At 40.4% G+C, this 25,134-nt stretch overlaps 1 protein-coding gene across 1 annotated transcript; it reads right to left on the reverse strand.

Annotated features, from left to right (window-relative positions):
* Nucleotides 1–233: 233 nt before the first annotated feature.
* RASGEF1B (RasGEF domain family member 1B) lies at nt 234–24,884 on the reverse strand. The gene is made up of 14 exons (XM_013952619.2): nt 24,862–24,884; nt 22,230–22,412; nt 20,291–20,413; nt 19,141–19,278; nt 14,057–14,269; nt 13,884–13,958; nt 12,477–12,572; nt 11,779–11,881; nt 10,939–11,018; nt 9,556–9,651; nt 5,667–5,762; nt 4,287–4,410; nt 3,557–3,629; nt 234–2,345 (listed from the first exon to the last, which is right to left on the reverse strand). Exons 2-14 carry the CDS (start codon nt 22,404–22,406, stop codon nt 2,321–2,323), a joined length of 1,419 nt encoding a protein of 472 aa, XP_013808073.1. The 5' UTR covers nt 22,407–22,412; nt 24,862–24,884; the 3' UTR covers nt 234–2,320.
* Between the last annotated feature and the right edge of the window lie 250 nt (nt 24,885–25,134).

Here is a 25,134-nt window from a genome sequence, read left to right on the forward strand (position 1 = left end):
AACAGCAAGTACATTAACACCCACAAGGAGCAGCCTCTGACTTGCCTGGGGCAAGGGAATTTGCATTCCCCTTTGAAGTACCAGTCCCAGGCTCCTGCACCTGCTGCCAGGCTGCTGTGCCCAGGAGGCAGCCTCCTCCTGCATACCAATCACACTGGTATGTGCTGCCTCTCCTCCATAAAAACACGCCCCACAAGACAACACAGAGAGCACACACTCTAGATGGAGGCTGCTTAATGCTATTTCTCTTTTTATTTACAAATGCTTCGTTCAAACTACATAAATAACAAATGCATTTCTAAGCCAGGCCAGGAGTCAAAGTATGTTACAGTGCAGGAGGGAAGAAGAGAAGTTACTTCCACAGGTAGCTAACCCTTTGTTCCACTCTCTGGCTTTCCCTAGCAATAAAAATGTAAAAAAGCAAGGTAATGATAGCAAATATTTTGTCACGGAAACTATTTTCATTTATGCACTACCTTCATTTATATACCTTATGATCATACTATAGTATGCCCAAAAGGAGTGGAGGAAGAAAACATGATGTTCCCCAGCATTTTACATCAATTGACTTTAAGTCCTGCCTAGAAGCCTTAAAAAGAGAGCGATCAAGAGGGGAGGGCTGGAAAGACCTCACCTGATGAAGGCTGGAGATTAAAGCCTGTAAACTGCAGAAGCAATCCTATGAAAGATGGATTTCCTCCTTTGAAAGAGTTGGCATCTTTTTTCTCCTTCACCTTAACACACTGAATAGGAGAGGAGGGGAGGAATCCTATTCTATCATCAGGGCTCCTAGCACTTTCATTCTGAGGTTCATGGGATATGAAGTTCAGTGATTTCCAACACCTTGTACCACCAAACAGGTAGTAGTTAAGGACAGCATCCCTGTTGACTAAGAGTACTTCAAAATGTTCTTACAGATTTCAAAAATTAAATACTTGCCTGAAAAGGGATTGACAGAGCATAAACTTAAACACCAGCCTACCTGAAAACTCAGAGATGCAGTGCAACAAATATCTTTATTCTTATTTCTTTTCTTTTTAAAATAACAGTGGCAGGGTAACTACAAATACCTTCCTTTGCCACGTGCTTTTGCTTAGTGATTTTGCATCCAGGGTGATCTACAGCTACAGTTTCTTTTTTTTCCAATCAGGTTCTTCCTAGAATAGAGTGGCTAAGTATTCAGAGCTACTACAAACTTATCAGATGTGTAATGTACTGAACTACTTCACAGTCATAATGATAATCCATAAAATAAACACAAAGGGAGACTGTTTTGTTTGCAGCTGTAGTTGAGAAGAAACCTTATCTTTTTTTCTTTTTGGCATCTTGCAATTTCAGTCAAGCTGGATTGTGTTCTCTCCACTGGTACCCTTTTGAAAAAAAAGCAACTACAAAAATGACTTAATAAAAACATACTTTCATATTTTAAGATGGTTTGTACATCAGTTTCTCAAAGACCATCCTAGAAAAGTCAGCTTGTTCAACCTAATATAACAGGAAAGTAAAGTATGGAAAATTAGAGTAACAAAACAGTATAGTAAAAATAAGAACATCTGTAGCATGTAGTGGTTAGTTGTAAACAACTGAAAGAAAGAAAAAAACTCCCTACAAAACATAAAATAGTCCAGGCTACATTGCTACTGTATTTTTCTAGCAGGTGTGTTTTCTATCACAGTCTTGATTTTCATTACTATATAATTTTTAAATAACTTATAATAATAATGAGTTTGCCTGCCAGCAGCCAACTCAAAAACATAATGGAAAAAGAAAAAAAAAATAGCCACCATTACAGTGGTGGGGAGAAAGTCTCCCCAGCAGCCTACTTGTTGTGTCCAGTCCTTTCCCTTCTTAGCAATCCTGATTCAGGCAAAGTTCCTGGCTATACTCAGCTTATTAGGAATGGAAGTTCTTCGATGCAGACTTGGGGGTTCAGCAAAAGGAATGGTGATTTTTTCCCTCTGCAACCTAGTATCAACTCTGCAGAGTTCTAGCAGCAGCAAGCTCCAACATAAGGAATGGGAAAATATTCCATCCAGGCGTGAAATGATTCATAGGCGGTATCCGAGCTCTTCAAAGTATTCTGTCAGCATTGTCCTCAATCAATACTTAAACCGAGTGGGCTGTGATTTAATCTCATCTGTCAGATATGAGAAGCTGCCTGTTTGTCGACTTGTTTCATCTTTGCTGACACGATATCTTGACTGACTGCACAGTCCTCATTACTCTGAATGCCACTCGGTGCACAAAAAAATAAACCAAGCCATGCCCCTTAATAATCCACATAATACAGCAACGGCAGAAACAGCAGCCATCTCATATATTAGACTCTGCCAAGAAGTGTTGACCTGAAAGAGAGAAAAATAAATAAGTAAAGACAATCGTTTGAACAAAGTAAATCTTTTCAGATAGGTTCAGAGCACCTCAGATAAGGATCCTGCGAAACTGAGGTTGGTGTTATCAGTTTTGCAAGCCCCAAGTCTTTCTCTGTCCATCTTGCCTCTGTGCGTTATGAGGAGTGGCTGTATACTGATGTGAGGAGCTCTCCCTTTCCCTCCCCTCCCCAAATGAACTGGGACTAGTCAGATGGAATTGTTTCATCTCCCTTGATACCCCAGGAAGAGGCAACATGGCCTAAATAGAAAGCAAAGCTCCAAAAAATCCTTAAGGTTATAGTGTATTTGTATAATTGTCACTTCATGATATTGCAGTGTGGATCAGAACAGCTGGGATATTATATTCACAGGTGCCTTTAGGTGTTAATGTACCAGCTGCCTGAAACAGCGCTGAGAACAACTGGCTATTGGTCATGTGTGGCATCCCTGGGATATCAGTATTTTGAAGAATACAGAGGAAGCATGTTTTAGGGGCGAAAATACAGACTACGCATATACCTATTTACCTCTTTGTCTCCATCTGTGTGCCTGCTTAGTTTTCTCTGCTGCCATGAATTCACATGTTTTGTAAGTTAATTGGCAAAGCAGCAACTAAAACGCTGCCCTGCCGATTCATTTATTTTTCATAATTAGTAAAATGAAAGAGGTGACTAGGCTGTGTTCAGACAGCAGTGGAAGAAGAGCCAAGAATGGGATTTGCTTAAATTTGTTTTTCCCAGCTGGAACTCTGAATTATGTTAGCTGGTTTCGTGAATAGATTTGCCCTAGAACGATCTTTGTGCAAAACCCAGCTTTGCCTGAAAAGATACATGCAGAAAAGAATGCAATAGCTCAGAAAATGTCTGCCTGAAAACTAGAGTGCTCTGTAATAGTTGTGAGGAAACAGAGACTTCTTTGAAGTTTAGAAAGTGTTTTTCTGATACTGAATGACACAAGAAATTAATCTCCTACCCCCTGAGGGAGAGGAGGGCTGAGAGGGTTTAAGATAAAGAAGAACCGCCTGTGCTCATTTTTCCAAGAGTCTAGTAGCAGAGGGGAGATTTACACTGATGCTGTGCCCCATCTGTTGAAGCATGTAGCATGCCATTTGGTTTTAACCGTCTGATGCTAGCTCTACGTCCCATTCTCTTTATTTATTGATGCGAATAACCTTTGACACAAACCTCAGAGTCTTCCATCTGTCCTTTTCAACGTGATTCTCAGGGCTTTCGCTCTCATAGGAAGCCAAGTAAAGTGCTGCAATCGGAAACAAATACGGTATGTTTAGGCCTACCGGCACTTTTAAATTTGCTCTCCCTGTAAAGTAGACTGAAGTTAAATGAAGCAGGCCTATATTATCCATCCCTCAGGTTAGGGCTCCAGAATCCCGTTCAGAAGCATAGCATTGCTTATAATTACATCCAGACAATATTAACAAAAAGTGTGTGAGAACAGAGACTACCCTAAGGGGGAAAAAACAGCTAGTGAAAAACTAAAAAGCATGAGAGTGGAAGAAAACCCTCTCAAAAGAAAAGAATGAGCCTAGGGCCATGGTTCTGGTGCTTTGTAAGCAAACAGCTAAGCCCCAGGTTTCTCTTTCAAGCAGCACCCTTTAGTGTAAAGCATCCTGGAAGTCCACATAAATACACCTCAGATGGTATTTATGGTAACCACATTCCCATAAAGTTTTTTCATTCCATTTCAGTCACTTTTCACAAACTGCGTGCACACTGAAAGAAAGATCTTATTCTCTCCCTTATTTGTAAGGGAGGAGCATTTTGTAATTTCCCAGCCAGAGATGTCCCACGATAAAGTCTTTCTTTATTGGTAAGGAAGGAAGTAATAACTTAACATGGATAGAGACTGAGAAATAGCAAGTGATACCTGACCTCCAGGAAGTTCAGAGCTCCTTACCATCATCACTGAAGACTGGGACAGTAAGCAAGTACTGCAGGATCTTGCGATCCCTTTCAAAGGGACACTCCACTTGCTTCCACGTCATAAATTCACTCACTTGTTTTGCCAACTCCCAAAATTTCTGTCAGAGTACAATAGGAAACAAAAGAAAGGCTATGTAACAACCTATTTACCAGAACATTCCAAAAAAAAAAAAAAAGGGGTGTGTGTGGGGGGCACGAGGAAGAGATCTAGGTTTCAAGTCCAAGCTTGGATCTTCCACAGTTTTTAATCTAGAACTGAATGCAACTGACTGAGGAACTCTGCTTCTAACTTTTGTTTTGTATTTCAAACTGGAATGACTTCCCACTCCTCCACCCTCGTAAAATTGTCATTATTTATGAATATAAATAGTAGATCATCATCTATACTCAAGTTTTCCTTTCAAAGAGCTGATAACACTACTATACCCCACTTCTAAATTTGATGATGCTCATATTTGTTTTGCACAATGAGATGTTTAATAATTCTCACTTCAAAAGTCTCTAGATGTTTAATGCTGGCATTTCGAAGTCCAGATGTTCCATTTTAGTTGACTAATCTGAAATGCTCAGTTTTCTTGATGGAAATTTATGCCAAAAATAAACATTCCCCTTGTAGTGGGTTGATACCATTTCTAGGTAAAATCTTTCAATTAAAGTTTAACATGCCTCAAGTGTACTCGGATTTCTTGAGAAAAAGGACATTCCAGGTCATCACACACAGTAACTTTAGAAACAGGCTATTAAGGCTGATTACTACAACTAAAAATTACTGTGATTTTGTGCAAGTGATCCAGGCTTCTTTAAAAGTGAAAGTACTGGAAAACAAATCATTCAGTAATCCATACTGTCAGGTAACTAGCAGGAATCAGAGGCAGAGGAAGGGACTCAAATCTCCTGCACTGATGCTGTATCAACATATTTCTTCAGAGATAATCTGTGACTTACATGCATGAAAACATTTCATATATATTATGACAAAGGACGAACTCATCTTTTACACTGGAATTCAAGGAGAAGCCCCAAAATATTAATTTGTATGGTTTTTTTTAGTTAAATCAACATCTGGATTGAAATGTTTAGATCAATTTGAGCACTGTGAAGAAGTTCTGAGTTTTTGCACTAAAAAACTGTCAATATTGAAACAGTTTCTATAAACATTCCAATTTAACACAACTGCATTTTCCTGACTTCCTCCCACCTCCTGTGAGAAGTAACAGATACACTCAAATTACAGTCTAATTTTTCTCTCTCAGAAGCCAGTGGAAGCTCAGTCATGATCTGCCTTCAGTCTTCTCTTCAAGGAGCTGATGATGTGTAGAACACCCCACTCTCGGTGCCACAGCGGTCTACTTACTTCAAAATTGACATGACCATTCGGAAGACGATTGGCACAGCCCTCATTGAGGAAATAAATATCTTTGATCAAGAGGCTGAAGAAAGGTATCACAATCTAAGGAAAGAGCAAGATTATTCTCAGTTTGGTACCATATCAAAATATAATGCTGTATAGAGAAAAATACAAGGAAGTCATGTGGTACAAAAGCTACGCAAAACACTGCGAAGGACTAAGATCTGTATGATTTTCTCTCACTGAATACAAATTTTGCATTCACTACACTTTTTGCCTAACTTGTTTCATTTCTGCGTCATGTCCCTGACACGTTTTGACTTTTCCCTCACGCTTCAAGTTTTGACTTTTCTTCAAGCTTCCTTGCGGATTCCAGAGTGCACAACTTGGAGGTGCCAACTTCTTGCTTGTGCTTTAACAACATCTCTGTAGCTGCTGATGGCTGAGCTAAGATGCTGTGCGGAGCTGTGGAAATCAACCAAAGATAAAGCTCAAAGGCAAGAGCTGATGGTATGCTGTCATCTGCTGGGCTCCTCCTGGAGCCTCTAAGTATTTTCATTCCCTTCAAACCGCATTTGTTTCCACCCTTTCCTGAGCTGCATGTGCCTTCAGAGCTAGCATGGCCTCAAACTCTGTTCTGCTTCTCAGAGTAGCAGCACTACAGGTTCCCAAGTTCAGGTAGCACTGGCTGCATGCAGCAGACCAGAGCTGGAAGTTGAGGGAACAGAAGCATACCACACTGTAATCATAGCAGGCAAAACAACACTGTGAAGAGGCAAGGCATCAACCTCCTTAAAACAAGAGCAGAAATGGAACCAGACAAGCGCAAAATCTCCTGACTTTGCTAACTGCAGTAAGGGCTGAGTAAATAGACCATCATGGAAAATATTTGTTGGAATGATTATTCATACAAAAATGAAGACAGGAAAAAGTGGGATCAATTCAACTGAGACAGAGAGTTTTCATCCAACAAGAAGTGATGATCTATTGCCTCCCTGAAAGTCTTTGTTAACCTCCACTCGTGCCCCAGATTCCTGCTGGGTACCTCCAAGAGTGCATATGTCCTTCTTGACAGAGATTTGTCTGGTAGATGAGTGGAGAGGTACGTTAAAGAACAGCATGGAAAATTCAGGGCTAGCAGTCCACTACAGTAAATGGCTTTTGAACTACAGTTCCCTGAGCTCATGCAAGAAATTGAACCTTGGCATTGACTAACTCAAAACAAAGCATTTCCTGCCAACCGATCAAATTGAAGTATTTGCCTTTGGAGAATGCTGAAACATTCCAATGTTCTGAAAGTGACTGGTTTTTAATTTTCATCCTACAAAAATTTTCATAATTGCACATCCTTTTTGCAACTGGGTATAAAAAAAATAAATCAGTGCATCACTATTTCCATGGAAGACTTTGCTGCACTATTTCAATATATATAAGTCCTTTGGAGTTTCAAAACTCACTTTTCTCTGAAAAGAATTAAGCATTTTATATTTAAACTTCTGCAAACAGATCCTTAGGACTCAGAAAAATCCAGTATTTTATTTTCAGTGCAGAGCATCAGTATAAACAAGCAGACTGCATATAAATTAGCCTCATCCTGCCTCGTAGTTTAAATTATTCGATAAGCATCAGAATCAGGTTTCGTAAACAGCATAAAGTGCAAATATTATAAGCAGCTGCTTCTAAATGGATGGAAGTCGGCAAGCTATTTGGCTCCTCTCTACAAGAACTACAACTCAGATTCTGCATTAATGTGTAACCGAATTCAAATTACTTCTCAAAAGCCAGTTTATTTCAAAGAGGTAAATAAAGATACAACCTCTGTTGATGTGTAATTCACAGCTACTCTTGAAATTAGCAAAGGAGAGTCTTAACACGCTGTATTACACGAAGATCTGATCCATCTCACCTCTTCCAGTAAGAAACCTTTTCCAATAAGAAATATTTAAAGCTTATCTGGCAAAGACTGTACAGGAAGGAAACTCTACAGAACTGGAAAGCTCTGTCTTGGTTGGGGTTTGTATTACCTATCTCAGGTTGAGATAACAAGCATAAATGCCAATTTAGACACTCCACAAATGCCTGGGGTTTGCCAAAGGCTGAATCAAATACTAGAACTGGAGGAACCTTTACAGTGTAATCCCCTCCCAAGAAGGGATTTCTCTTCTTCCTGTAGTTTAATCCTGTAGATATTAGCAAATGACGAATGATACTTTCCTGTGTTCTTTCATGATTGGCATTAGTCTAAAATGAAAACACACAAGTCTTGTTCTGCCACTAGTAACCTTAGTCCTGGCTGTTCTTCAAGACTCCTGTTGGTTCCAGCTTTGTTCACACCAGCTGCTTCACACTAGCAAAGCGACTACTCCAAGGCATAAGGAACTAGGGAGGTTGGTGATACTTCCTCTTGCCCATCACATGGGCCACACTGCAGCATCAGGACCTGTTTTAGCAATCCTGTTGCTCCTGATGAGGCTATTCATGGAATGATGCATTTCAGAGTGAGCGGGGTAGCACGTGTGACGCAAACGATGACTGGTACTAAGGAAAAATTAAGCCTTCTGACTAGCACATCCTGACCCAAGACTAGGTGAGAATTACATGCCGCTCTTCTCTTTAGACCCCTTCATTCAAAACGGTCAGTGTCTAGTATTTTGCTACCCTTTTTACAGTCTTTTTGCCACAGAGAATCTCACAAAATCAATCCTTCTAAAAGACGGAGGAAAAGGAAGTTTAAAGAGCAACAGCAGTTCTGCCTTCCAATTGAAGGCTTAAGATGAGCAACTTGGGCTTTATTCAAGTTTTAGCATTTATTTTCTGAGTGGATTTTAAAGCTTTTCCACCCAAAACTATTTAAAAAAGCACTTAAAAGTGAGAGATGCCCATTGTCCCTCTTTGAAGCCATTCTTCCCATATTTAGTATACCCTCTAGGATGCTTATCAAGGTTTTTCCTCCATATCCTGCCTATATTAACAAGAATCTGTACCTCCTTTGCAAATTCCACATGCAAATAACATCATCCATAAAATAAACGCACAGAACTAATAATACTCACAAATAACTCAGCCACTGAAGAGCTACACTGTTTCCCAAAATTAGCCACCTCTGAACCAACTTTCATCACCCACAGTTAGGCCAGCTGATCTCCCCTCCTTTGGGCATAAAAGCACTAGGATGTACTCTGCCAGGTCCCCTCTTCTTCTTCATCTTCCAAATTAATACTGTGAATGGAGGAGGTACTGAAGGGAAGGAAGTCACTCGGGGGCTTTATGCAGTGAATACACACAGAAGTAGTGTGAATGCGTGATGACAATCAAACTCCTCTGAACATAATACCAAGTTACAGAATAGCATAAACTAAAATAATCTGTTATGCTGTCCCACCAGCGCTCCTCAGCTCCCACTTACAAGTACCAATTATAAGGATGATAAATTATTCTAGTGACCTCTTTTCAATCCTTGGCTTTTCCATCTGTGTTACTGACAAAGTAGTCAAATGCTTTGATGATGGTTTGGGAGATAGAGCTCTCTGTCAGGGAGGAACAGAACTGAGGCAATGTATCATATTTAAATCATCAAAGCAATCACTTAATATTTGCAGGTTTTGGTCAGTACCAAACTGGACTAGATTTCAACTGGCAGCCTAAGATGAAGGATCCTTTTCACTGAGCCACCTAGTTTTCTAAAATATTCTATTTACTTTCTTGCTAGCTTACAGGTAATAGTTAGACATTCAGAGTAAAGAGGGATTCAATTTTGAGGTTTGTTATGATTATTATTATTTAAAGGCCCCTGGTTATAGTTCCTGAGAATCAGAAATTCGAGACAAAAGCTTACCAAGCGACTTAACAAGCGTGTTTCATTTCTGCCCATGTGCCAAGTCATTTGTAAACATACCTTCTCTCTGTTGCTATGAGCTGTCAAGGACCGTTGAGCAGCTCCACGCAGAGCAGTTCGGTAATTATAAAAATTACTAGAAGGGTCCATCTGATGCTACAGGCAAGAAGAATATAAATAATGAACTTCAGAGAGCCAGTGTCACCACCCACCCACAGCACTTTTCACTTGAGCAACAATTTTAAAAACCAAGAGTCTGCTGAACTGTGCCATAAATACAGCCTTTCAGAGGGCAGTGGGATCACCTCATCTGTTCTTTTGATCAGAAGAGAAACTTTACTTAAAAAAAACATTCACTCAGCACAACCAAGGATCCAATACAAGTCTGGGCAGGAAAGCAAAGGCAGGCTTAATGGACCTTCTTCTTTCTCTCCCCCCAAAGAAGTTAACTCAGCTTAAATTTGAAAGCCAAAACCCTGAACTCAGACGTACAATGGATCTTAGCAATAGTATTCTGCTCCTCCTGTGTACGCAGATTTCTCAGAGCTGATTCAGCTGCAATGGCAGGCTAAAATTAGACAGCTAAAGCTGTTAGTGCCCCCAGCTATCCCCCTCAGTGCTCCAACACAGACTGCTGCACCTCCATGGCGAGGATGACTGTATGGCTCATGAAGCAAGTCCTTAACCAGCGAAATTCAGCCTGCACAATACGTTCGAATGAAACGGGGCTGTAATCAAAGGACCTGCTCCCTGAGCTTTGCAGCCAGCCCCAACACAAAGAAGGCTTTCTCCCACCTGAGGGTGGGGGCAGAAAGTGCAAGGCAGCTGCAGCTCTCCAGTTTTAATCTGCTGTCACAGCAAAAATCAAAGCTCCTTATGACATTAATAAGCATTCCATGCTTGGGTCATAAACAACATCTTAGATCTTCTCTATATTACTCATAAATAGCCTGAATTAACTGATTGCCATTTAGAACAGGATAATTAACTTGTTGGTAAAGAATCTGTAAGGTAAATCACAAATTCGTAAACTGCTGCAGCTACATCATCTTTGATGAAGATATGAACTACCTGAAAGTAACTGGCAATCAATTAATTCAAGGTAAATTTCTCTGAACAGACAAAGCAGCTGCCTTATAGCTTAATGGAACTTTCAAAAGCAAAACTGCATTAGCTCAATCCATATCATCTCTCTCAACTACATCTACCTTTCAAGAGGTTATTTATAATTTTTTATAATTGTTCTTCCATTAAAAATAAAAATATTCTTCAAAATCAAATAAGCATAAGTCAGCTGAAAGATTCTTATTAAATCTTCTGGAATTTCCATTAGGAACACATACTTACTAAACAAAACATGTCTTAGTGAAGCCAAACTTGTACTTTAGAACCAAAAGTGACACACTACTGACAGCCATGTGTCCACATACTGGCCAAACTTACCTCAAGAATGTCAAACTTGGCTGTCTTCACTTTTGCCCAAGTTTTCTTTAATCGAGAGACAGGGCTCATGTTCATGCCAGCTTGATTTAAGAGAGAGAAATTGTTTGAAGATTTAAACATCTTTAAAGTAACTAAGGCTGGTAAGCATTTCTAAAGTGAAGGAGTTATTAAAAATAACACACATTTTCAACAGAGCTACTCAGAAGTCAGACTTTTCAGTTGCTTGAAATGCCACTTTTAAAAAATTTTGGAAACATAAAAATCAACATTTCTTACAGGATGAAAGCTCTTAAAAAAAAAAAACACTGTGACATGATTTCATGTGGTTTTGATAAACATGAACTATATGTAAGAAAGCCCAAATGATTCATCTCAATACATTCTCTTACAAATTTCATTGAAAACTAAACATACCCATGAAACTTTCCCTTTTCAATAAGAAGATATTCCCAGTGTTTTCGTATTAGATATAAAAAATGGTGTGGAATTTTTAAACCAGTAGGAGGACATTTATGGTGCAGTAGAAATAATGGAATGCATCAATTCTCTGTTACAGGAAAAGTTTCTATTCCAATTTAGGTTTAAAGTTTATTTTAAAAAGTGTGGATTTAGATTTCTGAACAGTTACAATAAAAACTTACTTTTTACTGTAATTTAAACTACAACAGAAAATCTTTTCTTACATACGTAGTACCACAAGATTCAGCAATTCTCCACCATTTCTTTTCCCAACTTCACATTGCTGAGTGTGCTAAGCAGTAAAAAGACTTCTGCATAAAGCACCTCACTTCCTTTACTCAGATTCAAACAGGGACAAAATTTCTCAGGCCATATACTTACAAATAATAGCCATTAAGGAGTTAAAGTTGCCAATGTTAAAACATTCCCGGGCCACGTCAATGAAATATTCTATCACTCGTGCTCTGTGCTTCTTCTTCACAGGCTGCAAGAGATGCCATTGTAACGTTACTTTCAGGAGGAAACAAGAGAGCTCTGACAGATCCCCAAAAGAAACAACAGAGATGTTAAAATTCTTTTCCACATGTATGACATCCTTACGCTGTGATTTACAAATAGATCAAATCATACAATTGTGTTCAAAAGCCCTTAGGACAGAAAAGACAAGCTAGACATGAGGCAAGTAAAGGGCAAGAACGAGAGGTAAAGATGCTCTGCAAAGAAGGGTATGAGGAAAGGAAGAGCAGAGAAAACAGTCAACGCAGAAGAAGGGAAAGATGTCTCCATTCATGACAGACAACGGGAGATTAGGAAGGGCCAGATGCATCCCTATGCCAGGGAGGGCTACGCAGCATACCGTCACCACTGCATCACGTGAACAGGGCCGAGGCATGAATATGATACTGAAAACAGGGAACATACCTCCTCTTCAGCCCTGCATCCATTACATCCACGCATGAAAGAGTGCAGAGCTGAGAGAAGGAAAAGGCACACCGAAGGGGACAACAAAACTAAAGAAGTTCTACAGTTTTGACAACTAGACAAAACAAAATGTTTTAACAGAAAAAGTCCTTGCTCACCATACAGATTTCTGTTGCAACCAAGTAACTGAGCCTGTTAAACCATTCTACATAGGCTTCCAGATTACGGGTCTTCTTTCGATCTCCGTAGCAGCTCTGCAGGCAGAGGAAAAACTGCAGCTATCAATGTAATCTTCATTTTCTCCCTGAGAGAGTTCCTTGGCCTTCTACCTTGTCACCCCCAGACACCGTTAACACTGTTACCCTGGGTTAACTCAACTACCCAAAGTGACCAAAAGGTGAGAAGGAAAGCAACAGCGACAGTATCTGGGCATGCATCACTTCTTCCAGAGGTGCCAGCTCAGGATTCCAGCACCTGCTGCATGTCCTGCTGGGATGCTTTGAGGAACGGGGATAGACTTAAGCAAATAATCAAAGCTAAGTACCTGCTTAAGTGCTTCCTTGAATATGAGCACGTTTTAGTCCTGACTCTTGTTCTGCCTGGGTACTAGCGACAACATTATACCCTCTGCAGGTGCAAAAGTACAACCAAGGCCAGTCCACTCCTTTGGCACATTAAATTCAGTTGTTTATACCAAATTAAGATATTGCATCCTAACTTTTGTAAATCAGATCAGTTTTGATTGGCAGCTCCTTTTCCTGCCCTATTTTTTAGTGCTTTGGAATGATTCCTATACACGTCCCAGGGTTGCCTGAAAAAGGGCAGGCAGAAGTTTCAGTAGTCTCTACCTATAAAACCATTTTGAGTCCATCTGTCTGAGCTACAAATTATAAATGTGAGTCATTCCACTCTGTTTGCCAGTTTTAGGGAGGATAGTAATTCCAGTGTTAACTGCCTGATTTTGGCACAGTTAATTTAAAGAGCATGAGTCATCTTGAACACAACACTCAAAGAGATAACAGCTCCAACACAGTTAGTTAAAAACACTGCATCTTTGCCCTTCATCTCGTGTGGATCTGGAGCTCACTGCCCAGTTTTTGTAACACGTGCTCTACCTGCAAATTGCCCCATTTGCCAGTTTGCTGCAAAGAATTCAATTTACTAAAAGGAAGAACAGATGTTGAAAATGAGTGATGCAAGAGCCAAAGTTTAACTTGTTTTTTGAGGCTACAGATCACATAGATGGCCAGGAGAAATCATTCCCAGGATTAGGTCATCCTGTAGTTTAAATCTGGAAAAATACCAGATACCTTGAAGTAAGTCAGTTTGATGCCACTGCAAGGCCAGAATGCATGCTAAGCTTTGGAGCTCCTGGAGTTGTCCTCCAGTAAGAAGGAGCATCACAAACCCCCCAAAATTTTTAAGAGGAATATTAGAGCATTTTACTTTCAAGCTTATTTCTACTGGTCCTCAGTTATTGTTGGAATTTCCTGCTCACAGGTCAGCTTAGCTCTAAGGATGCTAAATGCTACATTTCAGAGCTGCTCCAGCTCTACTCCAATTACCTTGTCATTATCCAAAGGATCCTTTTGTACAAACGCCTGGACAAATTCTTCTGGTCCAATATAATTTAGTCTCTCCTGAATAAAGCACACAAGCAATCAGGTCACATTCTATGTGAGTCTGCATTTCAAGAAGAGAGGAAGGAAGAAATCGTACTTGAAAAATAAAAACTTACAAGCTCTATGTGCGTTAGCTGCTGAGCTAACGTGTAGGGATCATTGCAGACTGTGATTATGTCCCTCTGTATGGACTGGGGCTTGGTCTTTAGGACCGTGAGTCGATCTGTAGATGTTGCACTGATTTTTGCAAGCACTTCCTCATACTGGCTAACAGTGGCAAGCTTCCGGATCAGGTTCTGGAGGAGCTGCTGTACATTCTTCCGATACATCTGCCATGACATGAAGCAATCAGAAGACATTCCCAAAACACGAGAGGATAGTATTAAAGTCTGAATGACACTGAAATAGACTGATGCTGATAGATATTTGTTGTCAACACTCTACTATATGAGTTACACATAGCATAAGATATGAGGGGGAGATGCACTCTACTATATGAGTTTTTAATAATGGCATTTAATGAAAGCAAAGGGAATCCAAATGAGCATTTAAATACTGATTGCCTCAGGGATTCCATAGTGTCCTGATTAGCCCAAGCTACAACAAGTAAACACTTAAGATATGCTGTATGAAATGAAGTACTGAGCACCTAATAAAATACCAGAAATGAAAATACTCTGCCTCCTACTGCTTAAGACAGCAAGAAAGAACAATACATGGTCATTCAGTGATGAAAATCGGACCTACTTCTCTCTGGAGTCAATCAAGACTAGTTTCACTTAAGTCTGTTGAATTAAATTTTACAGTAAATCTGAGATAAAGGAGAAGAGAATAAAGCCATCTCTCTTTCTTTCACCCCACAAAGCCTTTCCAGGTGCCACTTAAGTTAACAGGAACGACAGATTTCAGTAAGAGCAGGACTGTACTCTTGAGCAGGCAGGTCTCTGTCTACTCTGTCTGCTTAACAGACTCCAACACGGTTACTTTTTGAACTGCAGATACCATCCTGAAGCCATTAAGGAAAAGCCTAAATGGTTGAAAAACTGACCATCCAAAACCTATCAGCATATAACAGAGGGTTATCAGTCCAAGGGATGCATGTTTCCTGCTTACTAATGAATTTGTTATTCACTCCACAGCTGCCATTTACATGGATTTCCAAATTTACCCAAATCCAACAGCACTCATTTGGGTCAAATTCATTCTTCAAGTCAGTGGTGTTCAACCAAGGCTGAATTTGGCTTCTTACTTAGTAAATAACTGCTTTCTGCTTAGAAGAATTTTGATTTTACAGACAAACATAAACAGCAAAATTTTTCAAGGGAAGGGGGAAGGAAATCCCTCAGAGTGCCTGGGAGCAGATCCCAGGCTTTCCAAGATAACGATCCACATTTTCCTCAGAAAGACACAGAAGTATTACTTAAAGTGCTGCACGTTCATAAACAGGTATAAGGTGATACAAACAAGAACATCTTCACTGACACATTGCCTTCTAAATTGTTTGAAATTTCATACAATAGAACTTTATGAAGCATTTTCTTGCCTAGCTTGTATTCAGTGGAGATCAACAAAGCATCTTACATACTTGGGGAGAGTTCTGGCTAATCATGGAAACTGCATAACAATCAATGGATTAATCTTCAAAGCAAAAAGCCCTTGCCTGAATTCGTGGATCACGTCAACCCAGAACTGAAAAGAAAAAAAAAAGCGGGGAGAAAAGGAGTGCAGATACCAAGCTGAAACACCTAACACTGGTCAGTTTGCTCCTGTAGCTGCAAACCCCCAGAGAAAAGGAAAGCTGGGACAGATGTTCCTAAACCAAAACAGGGAAATCAGGGAAATGAGCCCCCATTTGATATAGCAGCAGTTCAGCATAACAAACAACTCTCTGTCCTCTGATGAGGCAAGACCTCTTAGCACAAAGCCAGAAAGGAATGCGAGTTTCCTGCCATACCTCACAGATGTACCTGAGTCCACTAAAACACTGTCCCTCTGTTCTTTCGAGACTCAGTCACTTCTTGAGCAAACAGGCACTGATATCAAAGCATTCTGTGTGACAATAAGTACTTACTGCGCTTTAAATGAGATATTTCCTGGTGGACCGTTACTTACATTATCTCATGCACTTTTATGATGTCATATATATCTATTTATTAACACACCAGTGAACTCACAGAATATGTCCTTTATCAACTAGATATTAATTTGATTGTAATATGGCCATCAGTCAGTCTAAACAGATGGTCTTCCTGTAGATGAGGCTTACCCTTTCCCAGGCATTCATCACGCAGTCTCATTTCTGATTCTGTATTCACACTGACATTCACATCACACATATGCATCCCTTTAGTTTTATATAAATAGCATGATCACACAGAAACAAAGGCATCTCTGACTGTCAGACTGCAGCACCCTGTTCTCAAAACTCCACTTATTTCAACTCTGGAAAATTACAGACACCTCTTTCCTGATATTTACACAAGTTCATTTTTCAGTTTATTAGAATGCCTTCCAACCTGCTTGTCTATTAACTCCTGTATCTGTGCAGCAACCTGAGTTGTAAAAACAAGATCTATATGTCATCCCTAGATCTTCCTAAGATCTGCTATTCTCTGTCTTTTTTAAATTTAACAGGCATTTTAAGTATGCACCTCTATTTCTGTAGCACACCTAGGCAGTCTTGTAGAAGAAACCTCTAAGGACTGGACAGCATGGGAGAAAGTAACAGAACACTTTTCAACTGACGGTCACCTCTTTGTGTCTGTCCCCTATGGACACTGACTGGAAGCCATTACTACCTGCTAGATATTGAATAGCATATTTTAAATGAGTTTCCACAGTCAATCCCACTACATGATATGGCAGCCAAAAAAGAGAGAGAGATCAGTGCAATTGTTGGGATGCATATGAAAAGACATCATGACACAGCACGCGGCTTTGGTGTGACTCTGTGTACACTGATCATCTGTTTCACAGAAGAGGAGACTGGCAAATATTTACAGGGAACTAATCAGAAAACAGGAGGCAATGGACAACATGAAAAGATTCAGAAGATGTATATTGAAACACATGTCAGTTAAGTGATAAAAGGGACCAGAACAATCTAGAAATGTCTCATGAGCATGACCTCTGGGGAAATGGGAGGGAAGAAGTATAAGGAATGGAATAAAATTGAGACACAGAGGGGAAAAAAAGGAAAGAAAAAAAAAAAATCAAGGCTCAACATCCCAAAGACTACATTTTGATGGGGTGATTTGCTAAGTTGATGAATGGTCTTTACTGGACTCTTACTGATAGCTCTTAACAGCAGTGGAGCACAGTCATTCTGAAAGTGCAATAAGCTGCGAATGGAAGAGCCACAGTGAACAAGAATAGGAAAGTCTGTGCATTTGTATCCTTCAAGACAATGACTCACACAAGTAAATCCAAGCAACCTGCAGAAAAGCAAGGTCAAAGAAGTTGCCATTTGCTGTTCCAGCAGTTCACCAGCCAGTAACACAAGTAATTTTACTGCGGCACTTGCTTTTCCTTTGTTTTCCTAAAGAAAACTTCAGTCACTTGGAGGTCTAGCATGGGACTAGAGCTAGGAAAGATCTATAATTCCCTGCCAGAGTGAGATGGCTCTCTACAGCTCATTGTCTAGTAGTTTGTCCATCTTCTACCTTTCCCCTCAACAGATGACAGATTCGCTGTTTAGATTTGCTGTATTGCCAGCAACTTCACTGTAGACAATCTTTCCCGGCTGTCATTTCACCCTGCTTTTACTTCCCTCAACCCAACTTTCCCCATTCTAAACAATTCCCTTGTTCTTTTTTTGTGCCAGTGGCTATTTTTCAACCGGATGCGAGTCCTCAATCTTATTATTCCTCCATCAACTGAACTTTAGTTCTTTATCTTCCTAAAAGAGTGCCCAGAAACAAAGCAACACCATAGGAGCAGTGCAAAGGAAAGCTGCCTCCTGGCACCCCCATGGTGAAGACAAACCTTCTGTCTGTGAAGGAGTGCTGCAGGCAAGAGAGCTCCCTGTAGCTCTCCTTCAGCAATTCCAAGTTTGACCATTACATTTGGTATCATTTTGGTTTATATCCCAGGCCCCGGCTCACTCCCTTCTCCTCTCTTCTTTTGTTCCTCCCACCTTTCAGGATATAGAAATGTATTTCAGCTTCCAAATTCAATTTAGCTTTGTTCTCTTCCACCCTTGTTTATAGTCTCTTAAGGTCTTTTCAGGCCCCTGGCAGCATTCTCAACTCCTCCCAGCTAAGCTTACCTACCAAAGCTTGTTAACATGCTATTTGCTGCCTCATCTACATCATTATTCAAAAGCTTACATAAGGAACACCAACCCCTCAGGAACACTAGCTAACATTATGCCATTTAGCAATTGCTCTTTGCGTTTATAGTTCTTCCAAATGCCACTCCAGTATCTTTTGTAATCTTAGTATGCTAGCTACACGTGATCTGCTTGTTCAAACCTTTTAATTGCCTGTTCACCACGTGAATATAAGCCTTGGTTTTCAGTTGAATTCTATCTCAGTACTTACAAGGTAGGCAACAGTCAAGCATCAGAATATTTCATAAGACCTCCATGAAACATTATTTCTATCTGAGAACTGGGACTTAGTAAAATTAAGCTATTGTTTATGTGCTCCCTTCAGAGGAAGGAACACAACAGACATCCTCTGAGCCCATGATGAGTGCTTTACGCTCAAGAAAATTCTTCCTGGTCCAGTTTTCCTTTAGAAATTTTTTCTCAAACCTGCTATGACTCTTTCACAGACTGTACAGATCAGAGGCCTGATTCTAACAAACCTTGCTCACATGAATCAAAGCAGTTACCAATACAGATAAGAGATTTCTCAGATCTGCAATGGTTTCCAGTGTTGTACCTAGCTTCTTCTAAACAAAAACCACTAAAATGAAAAACATAAGCATCTACAAAGTGGTATTTGTCTGCACAACATGCAATTATTTTATGAGTTTAGGGAAAAGGTAAACCCAGTGCTTTCAAAAGAATCTGTTTATGCTGTATGCTTTTTTCCTAAGCCGAGGTACCGGACAGAACTTTTTGCTATAAGCACCTCCTTAGTAAGTTAGCTTAACCGTCCAGAGCCATACCACGCTATTAACAACAACAAGCTGCAATACCAAAGCATTAAAGTAATGGCTTTTTATCCAATAACATCGTGCACAGACAACTGACCTCATCACCACTGGCTATTCGTTGTGCCAACTCCTTTAAATTCCTCATCATTCTTTCATCTCGGAAATCATAAGGAAATGTCTCTGTCCACTCAGTCAACAGCTGTAGGATTTTGGGTGCAATTTTTCGTATCCAGTTCTATTTGAAAAATAGTAAGGAGGAACATTACATGGAGCAGCAATATAGCGTATATTTAACCCAAAGGAAATACAGTTCCCTCCTGCAGGATACTGTGGAGCATAAGGGTATGAAGGTCAGTTAAATTTTTAATCTTAATTTAATTCTGCACTGGATTACAGGCCACAGTCAATACCCACTGAAGCCAGTGAAAAGACTGTCATTGGTTTAACTGGGCTAGAAATTAGGCCCCAGGTAATTTGACGATCTTAGAATTATACCTGTGTTTTGCCCTTTGTTATTTGAAGCATCACAATGTAAGACATCCTAGTATTTCCATAATCTGTGGCTAACTACAAGCTACAAAAGCGATAAGCTTCAGTTCTGCCAATATATTCTCAATATACCATACAGTGAGAAATCAGTACAGTTAGTCACCTATCTTAATTTAATTCATGTTATTTTCTACTGGGGTGGAGGGTGTATTTAAATGTCCACATCTTGCTCCCTTTTATTCTCCATATTACATGAACAAGGAAAAAGAGGCACTTCCATGTAAAGCTGCCAGCAATCTAAGCCATGCTGCAAAAACTGAAGCAAGACTGTAGCTTAGCCTGTGAGATAAGTCAGTGTAATTCATATTCATGTGCTTAACTCATGCTTACATCTTTCCAACATTTGGCCTTAGGCATCAAGACATTTGGATACCCTAAAACAAAAGCAACCACTGCAGGGCCAAGGTAGGATAGGTTCTTAATAGAAAACACTTTTGTTTCTGGCCCTAGTGTTAGGACTCTGGTAAAACAAACTGAATGCAGCAGCAACAACAGTCACCATGCAGGAGGACAAGCTGAGCATCGTGGACATTTCCCACAGATGTCAGTGACTGAAGGGTCAAATTCCAGTTGCTTGTGTCAGGTTTTCAGTCTGTTTAATGCTGCTGAGGGCTCTCTTGAGTAGAAACACTTTGCTATGGGCAGGGTAGAGGCATTTGAATGGAAGAGGAGGAGTCCCAGAGAGTGAAAGACCTTACCTTGTCCAGGCCAGGTTCGCTCAGTCTCTGCTGCTCAATGCACAGATGGCAAACTTTGGCCATCAGCTCATAAGGATGCATGAACAGACGTGAACTGAGAAGGAAGGTGAAGATATATGTCCTCTGCAAACAAGAACAAGACAGAGAAAGGGATAAATCACTACCAGTTTCATATTCTCTCAAAATGTATTCCTGACACATCAGTCCCTAATACTTTACAATCCACAGAACAAAACTGTTCATTTGGCTGTACAAAGTGCTTATACTACAGCAGTAAGCATTTAATTGTAACTTGTCATAGCTCCAGAATCAGTACTATATATTCATGCTTGAGCCAAGTTATGCAAGATTAAACCAAAACAAGGCAGGGCTGCTTTAGTTCTCCTTTTGTACAGTGTTCTAACAAGCTCAATACCTGAAATTACTCAGAATACAATTTCAGCTTATCCTCCCTTGCTCTGCAGTAAACCTTTTAGCAAGAGCAATTACCATTACATAACTCTTTCTAGCCCAGCAATGGAATATAATTCATGCTACAAGCCCAAGCTACTTAAAATACCAATATAGAACCTTGTCTGCTTCCACATTTCTGGCTAAAGTAAACAGGCTTCAGAAGGCAAAAGAAAAAAAGATGCCCCAATGCCAGTTTGCCAGGTCATTGAACTGTCTTGATTTTATCATGTACTCCATCTTTTCTGTGCTGTATTTGCCTGTCTGACTTCAGTAAACCACACACTATGATCTCGTATGTCCTTTAAGAAGCCCCAAATGCTGTTCATCTCTCACAGTACTGCCTGTCTCCTAGGGGAAAGGGGAGAGAAATACACACAGTTTAATTTTAGAGAATAACAATTAGTAACTCATTCTGGAGGTACAAGAAGAGGGTCCTTATGCTGCAATAATCTTCCACGAATTAAGATTTTAACTCATTGTGAGATAGCTGTTCAAAATACCCATCTGTTCCACTCCCCACACTGCTAGTAATTAAGTATCTGTGGCACCCACAAAAAAGAGTCTACAACATTATGGTTCTAGCTACTTGAAATAAATCATCATGTTTGGCCAATCAGCATCAAGTAGCTACACGTTTGCATTTTTTCTTTAAGCATTAACGGATAATAAATAGCTTAAGAACAGTCCTGGGGAGCTGTTAACTCTGATACAAATAAAAAATGATCTTGTCTTGGAACTGTGAATTGATTTACGACAAGAACAGAAGCTCAACATAAGCAGAGTTATTTCTTCAGCCAAAGCCTTTCAACAAATAGTGGTGTAGGTTCATCTACCTTCAGTCATCCCCTTTCCCCAGACTCCTTGGTATCATCCTTCTTTTCTGATAAAGACATAAAACATCTCAACGCACAAAAGTCTCTAGGCAGGCCAAGAATTCTCAGGTGACAAATGCCCCATTCGCATGCCCAGCTTCCGGCTGGGCCTCCGCTGATTCCCAACACCATGGTGCCAATTCAACATTTCAGTTGCTAACTGCAAGATCCATGTCAAGCTGAGATGCAGCTGGGAGGAAACGCAGTAAAACCCAGTTATCTTTAAACTAACTATACCCATCAAGTTATGCTGGTGATCCTCTCTCCTCAACCTGCCTTCGGAGGCCCTTCCATTCTTGACAGATTTTTAATGGTCAGTGGTGCAATCCATCAGATAGTAAGCCACGCTAGGTACTTACTTTACAAATGAATCACCAAGGTTGTGCATTAACAACAGCAGTAATAAAGGATTAGACTTCTTAAGTTGGGTGAGTACTGCATGCTGAACTCACATGGAGCACATTTGTTTATACTGCATCACTGCTGATCAGTCACTTGAACCCCTTTCCTAGCAATCTCACATGACACATGCTGTTTTAGCTGCACGTCTGACAGTTTCCCTTTATGAGGTGCATCAGGCCTAGCCGTTTAGTTTGCGAGGTGTATAGACTTACATCAGGATAGTAATCTACATTGGGTACTAAGTGCTGGATCAGAGCTTCCAGAGACCCTGACAGGAGGTTGTTGTCGTGGTAATAGAGTCCTCCACAGTTGTCCTCTTTTGACTGATACAGGTTCCTGTTGTATCCACTGCTGTCAAACATAGCTGCAAAGGGAGGTGTCTGTGGCATCCTTTCCTGAGGAAACACACACACACACACACGAGAGAGATGGCATAATTATCAGGTGTAACATAAGGGGCGTTCTAAACTCAAGAGCTGGTATCACAGCACCACGCTAGAAAATCAGTCTCATGCCCTAGGTTGCTTGCACACAGCAGTAAAGATTGTATCAACTTTCAACCCGTGCAGATTTCTCAGGAAAGGGCTCTGATCGCTGTCTGTTGCAATTACTAGGCGCTTCTTTTGCATCTTGGTGCTTTTTGTTAAATTACAGATAAGAGATTGAGGTTAAGAGTGAGGAGGAGTGTGCAAGGATCTTGGCAGAGATTTTGGAACTCAAACCTTCTATAAAGCTTTTGGGGATGTGGCATAACATTAATTGATGAATTTGGGCAAAATCCTGACAGTAGCTACACGAGAGCAAGACTCGGATGTGGAGGTGTTTTCAAGTTGTTATGGGCAGATGCAGCCCCCAATCAATGTGGAAGGACAGAAGGTAAAATAAAACTGTAAAAAAGGTTGTGTGTGATGACAGTTTCCTTGTGTGACAGGAGAGCCACATAACTCCAGTCAAAAGCTCCTTTTCGCCCACCCTACCCGGGTATATCAGCTGTGGGTTTTCCCAAGAACACTGTGACAGGTCTGACCCAAGCTAAAACTTCACACTTAATAGCATCTCTCTTCACCTATTCTCTGAGCGGCTCCACAGAAACTTGGAAAGCCTGTGTACAGTTGCTTACCAATGTAATCAAAGATGTAAGCAGAGCTGGAGCTCTGCTCAACTCTCCCTCTAAATTTTGGGAGAAGGTGAAAAATCCAGCCCTGTGTTTTCCAGCTCCAGATGTGCTTGTATTAGAGAAAAAATAAAGTAATTACTCATCAATCGGCATCTCAGTGCCTGTAGAATAAAAATGCCTTACCAAGAGAAATCTTAGATGAACCAATGCTGTGGGCTGTTCAGTCAACCAAGTTAGCAGGTGGGCGGAGAGGGGGCAATGACCACCCAAGAGCTCTTTTGGTGATGCAGTATGTGAAAAGGCCAAAAGATAATGTCTCTGATTACTTAGGAGGTGAGTTATACCCCCCTTCTGTCTCCCCTGCCTTCTGGTAGTAGCAATTCTTGTCAGTTTGTTAAAGAACCTAGGTTTTATAGCCCTTATTGCAAGCTAGGTTTGTGTATTTTTTGTATTTTAACCACAAACATGCTTTTTTTTTTTTTTTTACTCCACTACCAGAGTTACTGCACTGTGAGCACTAATGAGGCAGTTGCATTCAGGGAGCAGAAAGATCAAACGAGAAAGGAATCGCACTCTGCTTCCCCTCTCCACAATTAGGAGGTAAGGGAGATCAAATTTTGAAGATAATTTTCACAGGTTGCTGTGCTTGTGTTGACAGAGCATGTGCATGTGCCTGAGAAAAGCTTTAATGCCTCTGAGCCATCATTGTAAGTGCAGATGCTGTTGCTTTTCTCTCCATTGTATCAAATACTATTTGGAAAAAGGCTCTTTAAAGCCACAGTCCTTGGTGAACACCAGTCTGTGAAGGCACATGATTTTGAGAACAACTAGTAATGTGACAGCCTGGAGATAAGTAGCATGCCGCCATCTGTGTGCTCTGCGACTCAAAACAAAGCACTTTTCAGACCGATCTCAGTAGAGACTAGAAGCTATTAAGTTATTAGCTGGATTCCTGGGGACCTAAAGCACTTCATATAGAGCCAAAGACTCACTGCTTCTGGCAGCACGTCTGGATAATGGAGGCATTCAAACCAACACAAGACTAAGGGATTCAGAAAGTAAACAATAAGAGAAAGCCAAACTCCATTGCAAAGATAGAGAAGGACAGTGAACAGAGCCTCCCGGCCTACATGACCTGCACTAATCTGCTTTTTGAGATGCCAAAAGGCATTTGCATCAAAATGGGAAAGAATGAGGAGTCTCCATGTCTGAAAAGTCACATTAGTCACTTTGTGCAGCTGTTCAACCAAGGATTCAATTCCTTCCAGCCCAATGAATTGGGAGGAAAGAAGAATAAAATAAACACACGTGCCGCAGCCTAAGAGCACAAGGTGCAGGACTGAACAAAACCAGGTCCGGTAGAAGAGATGCTGGGCAGGTGAGATGCAACACAACCACTGCCACGCTGTGCAAGGAAAAAGCCTCCTGACAGAGAAAGAAAAAGTCTTTCAGACTCTTCACAAGGCTAGCAAAGTTAAAGAAACAAAGTATTAATGAGGGGCTGACAGGGCACTTCTGCAATATTTCCTGGGCTTTCATATGGTGTAAAGGTCACTATGTCTTAATTGCAAAACAGACTTGAACAAATTCAAAATATTTTTAAGCCCACTGGTGCTGAAAGATGTTCTGTTTGTACCAAAATTCAGAAGCCGTTTCAGCTACTGTAGAGAAGTTTCTTCAGCCAAAAGGCAAGTAATAACGGATACTTTGTAAATACTGTCACTCACCAAACATTTGTAGCCCTGTGGCCTCCAAGGTAATACTCCACAAGGAAAGTGAGAAAGACTAGTTCGGTTCTGCAAAACCACTTGACATCACATTTGGCACTGTAAAAAACAGAGAGAGGAGATGATTTGAATCCGGATCTCATATTAACCAAATAAGCCCAATTCAGGGTGAGAATGGAATTTGCAGAGGTTTTATCCAAGCTAACCATCAATCATTAGTTATGATTTCACATAACCCTCAAAACCCAAAGCAGAGTTAGGTAGTATCTCATA

Source organism: Apteryx mantelli, chromosome 5 (assembly GCF_036417845.1).
Source record: "Apteryx mantelli isolate bAptMan1 chromosome 5, bAptMan1.hap1, whole genome shotgun sequence".
In the NCBI taxonomy this organism is placed as follows: Eukaryota; Metazoa; Chordata; class Aves; order Apterygiformes; family Apterygidae; genus Apteryx; species Apteryx mantelli.

Bases quoted from the DNA above. Each gene is read 5' to 3' on its own strand.
- RASGEF1B (XM_013952619.2), bottom strand. From the start codon at position 22,406: ATGCCACAGACACCTCCCTTTGCAGCTATGTTTGACAGCAGTGGATAC. The intron at 20,414-22,229 runs GTAAGTCTATAC...TCTTGTTTGCAG, and splicing joins ATGTAGATTACTATCCTGAT to AGGACATATATCTTCACCTT. The intron at 2,346-3,556 runs GTTTGTGTCAAA...TCTCTCTTTCAG, and splicing joins GACAGATGGAAGACTCTGAG to GTCAACACTTCTTGGCAGAG.